The following is a 13,575-nucleotide window of genomic DNA, read 5'->3' on the forward strand; positions in this document are numbered from 1 at the left end:
CCCCAAAAGATAAACAGCATCTTCTACCTTGTATTTTGCCATTTACTTTCATAAATTACGTCACCAGAATCCTTTTTACCAACCACTGACATTCAGATACCGTTAAACATCTTTATTTACTTATATTCTGGATACTTGAAAGCAGAAAGACTCATCTAGAGTAACATCGTGCATCTGCAATAAATTCTATGCGAGTAACCCCTGTGCTCATGCGGAGCCCGAGTAATCAAGAAGTTCGCCTACAGAATTTTATAACTGGTTTTTAAATGCAATTTCAATTACTCTTTATATGAAAAGTGGAGATTATAAGTGTCAAGAAATACATAGTACAGTGAAATTAGAAGTGATTTTATCATCTACATACCAAGGTTTGGTAGAGTGCCATAGTTTACAGGAATTTCAGGAGGTCTTCCTCTACGAAGAGCAGCTAAAGTGGAGCCCTTCCAAACAGTATTCCTGCAATCTTTAACATCAGTGTTAGCTGAGTACCCATGAAGAGCACATTTCAGAAAAGCAAACCAAATGTTACTGTTCAAAAATCCATTATAAAATTTAGCAAAAAGAGTAATGAATAAGCTTCCAAAATGTCTTATATCACAATTTTAAATTTAATAAGCACTAAAGGCTTAGAATCTCACAACCTAAAATTTTCCAATAAGTTTGAAAACATGGCCTTAAGATAGGTAAAGATACTGTAACTGTCCTGGCAAGGAAGTTTAGATAATGACACACAATCACTTGCTCAAAAAGCTCAAAGGACTACTTATTTGTGAAGTAACAACATACTCATTTCTGCAAAATAATATAAACACTAAATGTAGATAGTAAATTATTAATTGTTATTTACATTATGGATGTGATAAAGTAACAAAATAACTCTGGGTATTCAAAGTCACTCTCTATAAAGTTTCTTGCAAAATATATTTTTAGCACCAGCTCTCCTCACAGCAGTTTGCAGAGAATAAAAATAAAGTAACATATATCCAAGGGTATTCTGGAAAAATATTATGGAAAGCAGTTACCGATTTATTTATTCCCCCTCAAAGAATTGCATACTGTCCATCCATCATCATCATAAGAAACATCTTTTACATATGATATGTAAGTAGCTAGTACTACATATTGGGTTATATAAACATTTCCATTCTATATTTTTCCAAAATTTTTGCCTCTTCTAGGCTGCAATTTTGTAGGAATTTTCTCTGTCCAAAGGCAGCTTTTGTTTATTTTTAAGTTTGTGCCAACAGGTCAGCCACTTGACTATAGGGAAAGAGAACGCTTTCCCCAATATTAAAAGTTATTTATTTTAACAGGTCTAGCGATGAAATGGTTGCAAATTTGATTCCCCAAAAATGCACACCAATTGGCTCATTTACTGTGGAGCTAGTAAAGGGCAGAAGAGAGATATCTGGGAAATGCAGTGGCATCCACTAAAATAGTTCCACATCATAAAATGCTTCTTCAGTTAAAAAACAGACACCCCAGAGAAATTCAAACAAATACACTGGAAAAACCTTAAGGTCTTATTGATTAAGTAATCACAAGCTTAGCATTACTGTAAACCATTCATGATGAGGAATGAGACGCCTGATTTCACACATGAATGAGAAGACACTACTGGACTGGTTCTGGAACAATTAGTGGTGTTATAGCATGCCATTTCTAACTAACACAAAATGCAGGAACTTTCTGTCTCCAAAAATAGATCAATACCCCAATATCTCTCTTGAGATAGTCAAAATAGAACTGGCATTTGTGTACAGAGTGCCATGATATACTGCAATGCCCTCATCATAATCTGACACAGATACTCAGAGGTATCTCCATAAATTGAGGTTGAAATAGATCTCAGCTGAAGCCATGAGCCTCTTGATAGTATACATAGGCTAATGAAACCAGAGTATTTCCAAAAGGCTCTAAGGCAGAATATTATTCCAATTAAAAACTACTCTAAGAAGAGTTTGGGTTGGATTTTATAGTATGCCCTCAAATATTCAGAACTTGGCTTTTAGGCATTCTCTTCCCCCACTCTTCATTCTCACAGGTCACGATGTTTAGCAACGACCCATCACAAGTGAAATACAATTAAAGACAGGTAGAGCACTAATAGCAGTAAGCTCAGCAAAAGGTTGTGTTTTTTAAAACATCTTGTCATGACTATGAGAAAAGTGTTTCTCTGCCTCTTCCATAACCCCCTCAATTTTTCAATCAGTGGATTTGTTCAGTCATAGTGAGCTTCATTAATTCTGGCTACCTTCACTGGATGGCAGATAGAAGTCCATCTCTGAAAGAGAGGTTCTCATGCCTTTCCAATAAGTTGCCAGCTTCTATAAAAACAGTAATTTTACAACCATTGTTCAGAAATTTTAGTCATAACCTGACATTCATAATCTAGCAATAATCACCAAGAAACTATTTTAACATTTTTCAAGATAGAACTATACTTTATATCTACCCAAAGTGAAGAAGCCACAGTTTCATATGAATGTCCATGCACAGCACACTTCCAAGATTAAATTGTTGCAACATGAACATGGGTCAAATTAACAAAGATTGTGTCAAAAAAACCTGTCAACTCCTAGTAAAGTGCAAATGAAGTTGTGCAGTTACTGATGTCACTAAGAGCAGCTGAGAAGCCAACAGTATTCAAACTCCAAATGTTCGTAACAAGCAGCAGCTACATACCCACAAGGTAGGCTCGCAATCAGTGCCTCATTTTCCAGTTACCTCCCAGTATCCTACCAACATGACTTCCACTTTATCTAGACTGAACATCAGCAAGTAAGCCCTCATCTGTGCTCTCTCCAAGCACTAGGCAAAGTATTTGGAAAGTACTAGGTGAACAAAACATTCCCCCTCTGTTGGATTCCAAGCAAAGTCAGTCTCTTGGTTTTGACCAGTAAAACCCTCTCTTGAGCCCTTTATAAAATCAAGAATATCCTTTTCTCAAAGATATTCCCTACAACTATGGTCAAACAAGAAGGTGCTCAAACAAGAGCATTTTTAGTCTAAATTAAACAAGGGAGCTTCTCAGAGTACAGCACTATCTGAGGCCTGAACTTTGCACTTCCTTGTCCCCATTCTTAGTCCAAAATAGCCAAAGCTGTTGATCTTCAGAGCAGGCTGTAAATTCCATCTCATTTCACAGGATTTTGGAAAAGAAGGCGTAAACTGATGGAGACTGACAGCTAATATTACTGGCCAGCGTTATTTAGTTTCTCCTAACAGTCTTGGAAAACTTACTGGATTTGCTTATAATACATGGCAACAGCACAAACCCCAGGATAAGGTTCTACATATACTCCACTGTATTGCAATACTCTACTGTATTGCAAAAATTTAAATAATTAAAAAGTAAAACAATACCTTTTGCTGTACGTAACAGTGACTGCCTTCCTGCACCAAGTAAGGAATTCACTCTCGAAATGCTGGGTGGAATCTCTTTATCCAGTATGGGGCCAATACGCTTGCAAATTTGCAACAAATGATCTGGAGCCACATGTTTGTTGGATAAGACCTAATGAGAACTCAAGTTTAAAACATATATAGGGTATATCTAAAACAGATGATTCTATGAACGCCAGTATTTACATTAACATTTAGAAGTGCCTATTTATATTAAATAATTCATATAGCAGAATCAGCTAGATAAATTTTGATTTTTACAGGAATGAATTACTGAAGAATGAGAAAGCTTTTGTAGCGAGACCTACTATACATCAGCATCTTACTATGGAAAGCACAGACTTCACACAAGTAACTCAAAAAGGAGCACTACCTCATATTCAGTATTTTCCACAAAATATATTTTCTCAGTGAAGTGAAGAGTTAGGATAAGCAACACCAATTTGATCCAAATTTTACTGTTTCTACATATGACCATGTCTTATGCTCACTTTTTTGGTCTGATTTAACCAATATGCAACAAAATTTCTAAGGCTCCTTGACTCATTTTGTATCTACTGAATGTCAGAAAAAGTTATGTGATGGTGAAGTGTGAGGGAAATGAATATAATTGGCATTACTGAACCACTGAAAAGATGTGGTCTACTGACATCACTTAAGGCATATGTCATCTACCCTGTTCCTCTGTAAAGAGCTCTAGTTTCTTCAAGGAAACTATGAAATGCAGCAGCCAATCTTATGCTAAACTCAACGGTAAAACTTTCAAAGCTTCCACATACATCTTAGGGGAATGAGACATTTACTCACTCAGGAAAGATTCTCAGATATGATTAATTTAGAATCCAAGTGTACACAAGCTCAGCATCCTGCAAGCAAAAATGCCTGTTCATTTTATTTCCCATATTATTGTTTTTCCAAAGTTCACTGCAAAAAACCCCACCATGTATACAAACTTCATGATTGACAACCTATTTGAGTTACAGTCAGATATTACAAGTCTGTGTAGGCTGTGGGAACCCTAACTTGCCAAAGTTTTGTCTACATATATATTTGCATACATGGGGGATGAATTATAGCTGTGATAACCAAAACCACTGGCTTGACTTCTTTAGATCTAAGGTTATATTTATGTACAAAGCTCAACTTAAATTAGCTTAAAGTTTTATTTTAAAAATATATAAAATTTAGAAGAGAAAATTCACTTTAATTTAAACATAAAAATGACTTTTAACACTGAAATTTTAAGAAATCCCCTGCAGTGTTTAAAGCCCAAATACTGAAGCACTAAGTACCTGATAGTGGAACTGACTTAACAGACATAAATAAAAAGTAATAAACAGGACATTTATATAGAATGTTTATTATTAGTGACAGTAAGTGGCATTAATTAAATGACTTGCAGTACTGGATTTTTAAGTTAGTGTCATTTTAAAATTCTAAAACTTAACATTTATATTGTTTTTTGGCCTGAAAAGAAAGTATGAATAATCAAACACTGAAATAAAGTCTATGAATTACTTTGTGTCTGAAGTCTTGAGAAATGAATTCACTGAAAAGAGTCAGTGTTACTGCACACAAACGTCTGAATATATAAGATAATTATGTTACTGATTCCTAAACAGTATTTGGTACGCCAATAAGTACATTTACATCTTTTTCATCAGTGATTGAAGCATCTTGGTCAGTACTCTTGTATCTGTTTATATTAAGATGTGGCAAACTTTCTTCAAAGCAGAAAGCTTAATTTTCACCTTCAAATACATTTACAAAACTCAGTTTATAAGAAATACTTGTACCTTCATGTAATTTATATCTACCATAAGTTTTGTTAAAGGAAGTTTTAAGAAGCCTAATGATATTTTTTTTTAATTGTCGGCTTTGAGTTTTTGAGAGAGCAGTTCTGTAATAAGCACTTCACATATAAGAAGGGATACACCGAAATGGTCAACATTGCAGGATTTGAGCCTTAACACTGGCCAGCTGTTCCTGGAACCCAAACAGCATGCAACTGATTAGCCTATTTTAAGTACCTAAACAGCATAAATGGCAAATATTTTTTTAAAAATAGAAAGCTTTATTACTTAAAATATTAGCAGCACAGATGGGGATTTTGTTGTTGGGGAGGAGGGAGACACACACATAATACAGCCCAACCAAAGTCAATGGGACTCAGCATAGGAGTTTGCCAGCATCAAAGCTTTTGCAGAAGAATTGGGCTTAACATCCTTTAGAAGAAAACTTACTGTGCTTACCTAAATTTAGGCCAGATCTTGGAAAGTAACCTTGCTGACTTCATGCAAATAAAGGGAGCAGGACCTATCCTGATTTAAAGCAGCACTATATAAATTTGCTCAATTAAGGGAACTGCCAAATTCAAAATTACATTTGTAGCTATCTTTTCACTTTTAACCTATATTTTTCCATTTTTAATTCTGTGTACGTAGTTTCATGCCTTCCCCTATACCTTCTGCTATATACCACTGTACTTTGTCAAAGTATGGAAAAGCATAAGAAAAACAGAATTTTATTGTAAAACTCCAAAGATTAGCTGAGGAATTCTGAGGCAGGTTTATTACTTGGAACTATATATATCTTTTAAAAAAATATAAGTAAACTATAAATGTTGTCCTCCCTTTAATTCGTATTCACGTAGCCACACATCATGCAGTATTTTAGAAATAGTAAGACAGAACACCAAAAACAGTTAATCTATATGCTGAATTTGTTGTAAATACATTTATTGCAATTAATTTGGCACAAGTTGTGCAGCCCTGAACCAAAGGGCATCTTTTGGAATATTTTGATTAACAACAACAACAAACTATAGCCAGTAAAACAGACTACTACAAACCCACATGCCAATTTCTGTACTAGTGATTTTGTTTTCTCTTAATCTGTTGAAATCAGCAGATGAAGGAAACCAGTAAGAAAATAAACACTGTCCAATCAAAGCCTCTTTAACAAGTCTCCTAGTGAAACACAGAAATGAAGCCTCTTAACAGATTGGCTCTTCCCCATAGGTAGGCAGGAAAAAGGTCTAGTGGCAGTCACAAGTCCCGCCTATGCTACATAACAATATCCTCCAATTAAAAACACCTCTAACCTCTTATGTTTTTGTTTGGTAATTTAAGGTAAATAAATCAAATACCCCTTCTAAAAATCAGCCTCCTGTATCAAGCCAGACTCAGGATAAAATAATTGTTGCAGGTTTTCTTTTATTAACTGAAGCATCTAACATTGTTATTCTAATTCAAAAGGTTTTTTTTTTTTTTTTTAAATCTCACCAAATCTTCATAACTTCTACAATGCTCATTTCCTTCCCAATCCAACCTTTTAGGAAGTAACTAGATTGAGAAAGAAAAAAAAAAAGTGTGATTAAAAGAGTGGAAAGACCAACATCAAAACAATGTGTGTTGTTTTGTTTTTCATTTGTTTTTAATAGGTGGCTTTAAAAAAGGGGAAAGGGCGAGAAGAGAAGGCATCAGAGCGTCTCACACGCACGCACCTGGTGCTGCTCCAACTCCTGAACCAGCACCTGCAGGGGAAGGAAGAAACAGATGCACACGAGTTAGGGGAGGGGGAGGAAACCACCAAACTCGCCGACTCTTCCGCGGCTGCTACTGCTGCTGCCGCCGCAGCTGCACAGGGCTCTGGGCCAGGAAGGCACCGGAGCCCTGGGTGGCAGCAGCAGCCGCCGCGGCGGCAGGCGGGCGGGCACTGCCGGGCTCTACTCACCTCCGCCGCGCGCCGGCAGGGCCCGGTGGTGAGGAAGCGGGCGACGAGGAAGTAGAGCTCTGCGGGGAGAGACGGAGAGAGCGATGAGCTCGGGGCGGGGGAGCCCCTCAGCGACTATAATTCATAATCATGATCAGGAAGATGGCGGCGGGGGAGCAGCAGGAACCGGCGGCGCCCGGCCGGCTCCCTCCCGCGCCCCGCTGTTACCTGATTCAATGAGCGGCAGGGACGAGCCGCCGGGGGAGCAGGAGGCGGCCGAGGGCTCGGCCATGTCGGGGGCGGCGCAGCGGGAGTCGGGCTCAGGCAGCGTGTGGCGCGGGCAGGGCCCGGTTCGGCATAATCCTCTCAGCGCCTCCTCCCCCACCGAGCGCCCGTCTCCCCCGCCCCTCCTCGCGCTAGCTCAGCCTCGGCCCCGCCGCCATTGCCGCGGAGCGACTCGCCTCGGCACCGAGGCTGTCCTCCGCGGGGGGCGGGGGAAGGAGGCGGACGAAAAAAAATAGTCCCTCGCTGGGGAGACTGGGATTGACGGCGGACGGGGATGTTTGTATTCTTTGATCGCACCAAAGGGGAAAAACAGCCCGCGGGCGGCCTATGGGTGCTGGATCTAATGCGGCGCAAGGGACGTCGCTGCTGTGGTCGCAGGAGAAAACGAGGTCCGGCCGTGGAGGCGGATGGAGGGAGGGCGTGATGAGTCACCGAGAGAACGTCCTTACGTTGGCGAAATGGGGGGGGGGGGGGGAGTTGGAGTCTAGAGGGGCGCGTGTGGCCGGATCCTGCGGCAGCTGCACCGCGGCGGCGGGGCCCGTCCTGCTCCCCCCTCGCCTCCATCTGCGGGGCCCTGAGGCAGGAGGCGCCCGCTTGTGGCGGCAGCTCCCCTCCGCCATGTGGAGTCCGGCAGCCCATTGTGGGGCCCCGAGCCTCCCCTCCGCCCCCAAGACACCGCGCAGGAGCCGCCGACGCTGAACTAGCGCCTCGGGCGGCTGCAGGAAGGACCCCGCCTTGCTCGGACCCCTTCGGGCCCCGTGTTGTTTCCAGGGTGATTCTGGCTTGACGGTTCCGAGAGCTCAAGGTGGGCCAAGCGCCGCCCTAGGCTGGGCTTCTAGCTAAGAGCCCAGAGGGTTTGTAATCCCCCCCCCCCCCCCCGACATTCTGTCTTGCATAGATGCTCAGGTCACTCTCTCTTCCTGCTTAGCACCTTTCCCCTTAACGCTGCCTTCAGCTTGGCTATGAGAACTTACAAATAAGGTTCGGATCAGGAAAGCTGGTGATGTTTTAAGGACTATTTAAGGGCTATAGGTGGTGCTGTGCTTTGCCAGTGGGGGTTACCAACAGCAGGCAATTCCCCAGAAGTGTCAAAAATATTTTCCAAAGCTTCAGAGGGGTAGCAGAGTTAGTCTGTAACAGGAAAAACTTAAACAACAAATAGTTTAGTAGCACCTGAAAGACTAACAAAACACGATTTGCATTTCCATGAGGCTGCTACCACTCCATCCACCATGGTGTTATTTCATTCAGAGAATGAAAGGAGAAATTCACCTGTTAGCCACAGACAGATCTTCCCTTCTGTTTCTTATAGATCTAAGCATCAGGATAAAATCACCTTTGGCCTGCCTCAGAAATAGGAAGTCAATTTGACAGTGCAGTTTAGAGATCTACAAAGGATTCAAGCAATAATTAAACTGGACCTTGGGTTATTATTAGTAATATTCTTGTTTTAATGTTTCTCACACTAGTTGTTGCTAACAAAATGGGTTCCAGAAGAATTATACAACATAAACTTGTTATTCCTGTTTGAATTCTGCAGTTGTTGCATTTGGGGACATAATACTGTTGCAGGATTCCAACAGGAGTAACTTGTACTGAATAACATATTAACTGGAACCAAACAGCAACAATAAATGAAGCAAAGTTAAGTATGAGGTTAAATTATTTACAGGATACAACACACAAAGAAATATTCATCAATCAAGTTGCACTTTCTTGTTATATCTTCAAATGGATGATACTCCGTCATGTACATCGAGGTGGGCAAAAATGTTTGATGTGGGGTCACTCCAACAATTTAAGTGGTCAAGGGCCGAACTCTTCCATTATATTAATGGAGGTGTGGGATCTGGGATGGAGGTTGGGTGCAGAAGGGAGCTTGGGGTAAAGACTGGGAGGCAGGAAGGAGTGTACCGTCTGAGAGGGAGTTTGGATGAAGGAGGGGATTGTGACTGAGGCAAGGGATTGGGGTGCAGGAGAGGGTACTGGGCCTAAGAGGGGATATGGGTGCAGGAGAGAATTCTAAACTGGAGGAGGGTAGGAGGTGGTTCAGGGGCTGAAACCTGATACAAGGGTGTAGGAGGGGATATAGAGTTTGGGTGACACAAGTCAGGAAGGGGTTGTGACCTGGGGCAGGTGATTGGAGTGGAGGGTCAAGGAGCAGTATAGGTGTAGGAGAGGATTCTGACCTGGCGAAGGGGTATATAGGAGGGAATGGATGGTCTGGGAGGGAGTTGTGACCTGGGACAGGGGTGCAGAGGGTTTGGTTTGTGACCTGGGGCAAGTAGGTGGGGTGCAGGAGAGGATGGGTTGTCGAGTGCAGACTCTGGCCAAGAGGCACTTACTTTAGGCAGCTCTTGGCCAGCATCTCAATGGGACCCTCAGGCAGGCTCCCTGCCTCCTGCACGCCACTCAAGGCAGCCAGCTGCAGGGGCCATATATTCTCTGTGTGCCGTGCACCCCTTGGAGAGGGGGCCCCCTCACACTGCCTGTGCCTCAAGCACAGCCCTAGCAGCTCCCATTGATCGGCCAACAAGATTGTGCTGGGGCTGGGACACAAAAAATGACTTTCTTCTGAGAGAAGAGTTTTGAGACAAAAAAGTGACTTTCCTGTTCACTGGTCTTTTTGCCTAATACAATAATAATAGTAAACTGCTCAAGATTCGGGATACAAGAGTATCCCAAAATAGCTATCCCATGTCTTCACAGCAAGCCCATTATTTCAAGTTCACTCTTCTGATGTCCCTGTAAACCTCACTCTACAATGAGTAAGGAACATTTCGGAATAGCACTTTATTTTGAAATTTGGCACTGTATAGACAGCACCAAATGATGAAATAAACTATTTTGAAATAGCACTGAAATAAGACACACAATTTACATAGCTCAAATTGCATATCTTATTTCCAGTTACGGTGCAGTGTAGATACACCCTAAGTGATTGGGCTGCAAAATGGCAAATGAAATTTAATGTTGATAAATGTAAAGTAATGCACATTAGAAAAAATAATCCCAACTATACATACAAAATTGAGTACTAATTTAGCTATGGATCCCATATGAAGAGAAATTAAAAAGGCTAGGACTTTCCAGCTTAGGAAAGAGGAGACTAAAGTGTGTGGGGGTGGAGGGGAGGAATATGATGGAGGTCTATAAAATGACGACTGGTGTGGAAAAAATGAATAAGGAAAAGTTATTTACTTGTTCCCATAACATAAGAATTAAGTGTCACCAAATGAAATTAATAGGTAGCAGATTTAAAACAAACAAAAGGAAGTTTTTCTTCACACAGTATGAAACTCCTTGCCAGAGGATGTTGTGAAGACCAGGACTTTAACAGGTTTCAAAAAAGAACTAGATAAATTCATGGAGGTTAGGTCCATCAAATACTTATTATCCGGAATGGTTAGGAATGGTGTCTCTAGCCTCTGTCAGCGGCTGGAAATGGATGACAGGGGAGGAATCACGTGATTACCTTTTCTGTTCTCTCCCTCCAGGAAATCTAGTATTGGCCACTGTTAGTAGACAGGATATTGACCTAGATGGACCTTTGATCTTACCCAGTATGGCTGTTCTTATAAGATGGGCAATGCTAGTGTGCTTGGGAGAGCCATCAGTGCCAAACAGGGGTGACTGGCACCGAGGAGCCTATATGTTGTAAGAATTGTTGCAGTTTCGGCACTGTTGATGTTGATGGCACTGATTTAGATGATACTAGTGTCTATATAGATGACTTGTGTCATCTTGCTCAGAGTGGTCCGTGCCATCATGGTTTTATTAATTGGTGCCAATGTAGCTGCTGGAGACTGTTGTGAGTACATGGCCAATGGTGAGTGCTTCAGCACTGTCTCTCTCACCAGAGTTGTCAGTGATATAGAGGAGGAGACTTGCCTGGACATGTGCTTGGACTCCTTTTCCTTTTGGTGGAGCACAGCAAAGGTTCTCATGTGGATGGTGCCAGAGGTACATCAAGGGGGTGCTCACCCATATGGAGGACAGTAACCTGGTAGGAGACCACTTATGTGGTTCTCTTTGTAGTGGAAGTAATGGCTCTTTTCCTTGCATTTTGGAGGATCGGATGCTCTCTTTGGATAACATGGATCTGCCCAAGGAGTCACCTGAAGGGCAGGTTTCCTGTCCTGCGTTGGAGTCCGGCTCAAATGATTACTTTTTCTCCCCTCAGGGTCAGCTTTAAGCATAGGAATTTGTCATGCTTGGCTAGGTTGCTACAGTGAGCATACTTCTGAGGGATGTGCGATTCATTGTGACAATGGACAGAGAGAGAGTGACTGTCAAAGATGGATATAGTCTCATGGAAAGAAACACATTTCTTAAATGCTGGGGAATCAGGCAGTTTGTACTAGGTTTCTTGCTAGGGATGTGAAGTAGTTGACTACCCGATAAGCAGGAGCTTATCCTGTAGCATTATCAACTACTTGATCATCCTCACACACAGTCTTAAAGGGACAGAGAGGAGCCAGTGCACAAAGATAGGTTCATTCTCTGGTCCCCCGTGGGCTTTCAGACAACCCTCATGCTGCCACTCTGCATTTTTAAGTGGCCGCCCGTCTGCTTCTCTATTTCAGCACAAGAGCCCTCCTGCCCCGCTGCCACACTGCATTTTTAAAGGGATATAGCAGCAGCAGCCATTGGTCCCACTTCTCTGTCTCTGCACAAGAGCCCCCTCCGCCCCCACCACTCTACATCTTTAGAAATGCAGAGTGGCAGCGGGAGGAGAGGGGGAGTGGAGAGGGCTCTTGTGCTGAAATAGAGAAGTGCACCAGGGGCTGCCACTTAAAAATGCAGAGTGGCAGTGTGAGGGTTGTCTGAAAGCCAGCAGGGGACCAGAGAATGAATGGGCATCTTTGCGCACTGGCTCCTCTCTGTCCGTTTAAGAGTGCACAGCGGCAGCCAGGAGTTGTGCCCTGAGCTGGAAGTGGTGCTTTAAGCGCCCTTCCTTATCGACCACCGACTATTCGACTACTAAATTAATCGATACTTAACATCCCTATTTCCTGCCTTAGGAAAGCTAACAGGAAAAGCGGTGGGTTTTGCCCATGAGCTTTGCTACAGGACTACCTTCTTTTTTGTATAGTTACAGATAAACATGGCTACCCCCTCTGAGATAGAAAAAGGTTGTTTTCTTTAAGGCCTAAGAGCTAACAAGGTACTCTATGACCAACTCTACTAACAACTAATTTAATTTGTTATGGTTTAGAGCAGGGGTCCCCAACGCGGTGCCCACCGGGGCATTTATGTGCACCCGCCTAGCGCCGCCCCGCACATGCGCGGCCCTGCCCCCAGGCACTCAGCGCATGCGCGGCCACTGCACCACCCCCGAGCGCGAGGCGCATGCACGGCCCTCGGGCGCCTGGGGCATGCGCCGCCCCCAGGCACCTGCCAGCCCTTCGCAGCGCCCGCCACCCAAAAAGGTTGGGGACCACTGGTTTAGAGAAAGACATTGGGACTCTGCTATGGATCTCCATCTCAGACTGAGGATGGTAGAGAAGGAACTAACTTAGTTTGGTTACGTGCATGCTAGAGGAAGTGCCGACCATGCCACAAGATGATCACTGCACATGAGCAACTTAGACAGATGCTGCTAATGGAAATCTTTGATTAACAGTGTCAGGATGCACCAAAACCTCACTGGGACCATCCACAGGGACATTATTTGAAGAATAGATAATACTTTTGGGGGTGAGAGGGGAGTATGTATAACTTACCACAGTTCAGATAGCACAGCAGGAGTTTACCAAAACACAATCTGCTTTCATTACAGCTCCTCCTGTGATCAGTGGAAGTCTGAGGGAAATCAGTTACAAAAGAAAGCTCTTGCCTAGGCAACCAGGGTAATAGTGACAAGTATGCAAATTAACCGAAGAGAGGGAGTGCTGACTGGCTAGTTATCTCTGATGTCACAATGTTACTGCTCAGGGAGGCAGCAGCAAGTGTGCATACTCTGGTGGGTGGGGGAGACACCCTGGCTTTTCCAGTGTTCTGATTTTCTTAAATTGTATGGGAAAACCACATACAGACAATAAATATATATGGGAGATCATTCACCACAGACATTAGTGGCTGAAATTTGATTCAAATTCCCCAGGACACAGATGCAAAAAAGGGTTAATAAAAAGTGAGCCAACTGAGATACAGATCCTGTAAAACAGA

General features: G+C 42.7%; 1 protein-coding gene across 7 annotated transcripts in view; it reads right to left on the minus strand.

Annotated features, from left to right (window-relative positions):
- The window catches only part of BRWD1 (bromodomain and WD repeat domain containing 1), a 134,626-nt gene extending 121,441 nt beyond the window's left edge, over positions 1-13,185 (minus strand). For 6 of the 7 annotated variants that reach the window (XR_012898105.1, XR_012898112.1, XR_012898113.1 and 3 more), the window contains exons 1-6: positions 7,348-7,560; positions 7,141-7,199; positions 6,911-6,940; positions 6,690-6,749; positions 3,367-3,517; positions 365-463 (exon numbers count right to left, since the gene is read on the minus strand). Coding sequence is in view for 3 of the 7 variants with exons in the window: in XM_075911992.1 (XP_075768107.1) it covers positions 365-463; positions 3,367-3,517; positions 6,690-6,749; positions 6,911-6,940; positions 7,141-7,199; positions 7,348-7,411 (463 nt within the window). In the remaining 4 variants the exon portion in view is untranslated. Of the gene's footprint in view, positions 1-364; positions 464-3,366; positions 3,518-6,689; positions 6,750-6,910; positions 6,941-7,140; positions 7,200-7,347; positions 7,561-13,130 lie in introns of those variants that run through there. The other variant, XR_012898106.1, reaches the window with a different exon arrangement.
- Positions 13,186-13,575: the final 390 nt, after the last annotated feature.

The sequence above is a fragment of the Pelodiscus sinensis genome, chromosome 1, assembly GCF_049634645.1.
Source record: "Pelodiscus sinensis isolate JC-2024 chromosome 1, ASM4963464v1, whole genome shotgun sequence".
NCBI lineage: Eukaryota > Metazoa > Chordata > Testudines > Trionychidae > Pelodiscus > Pelodiscus sinensis.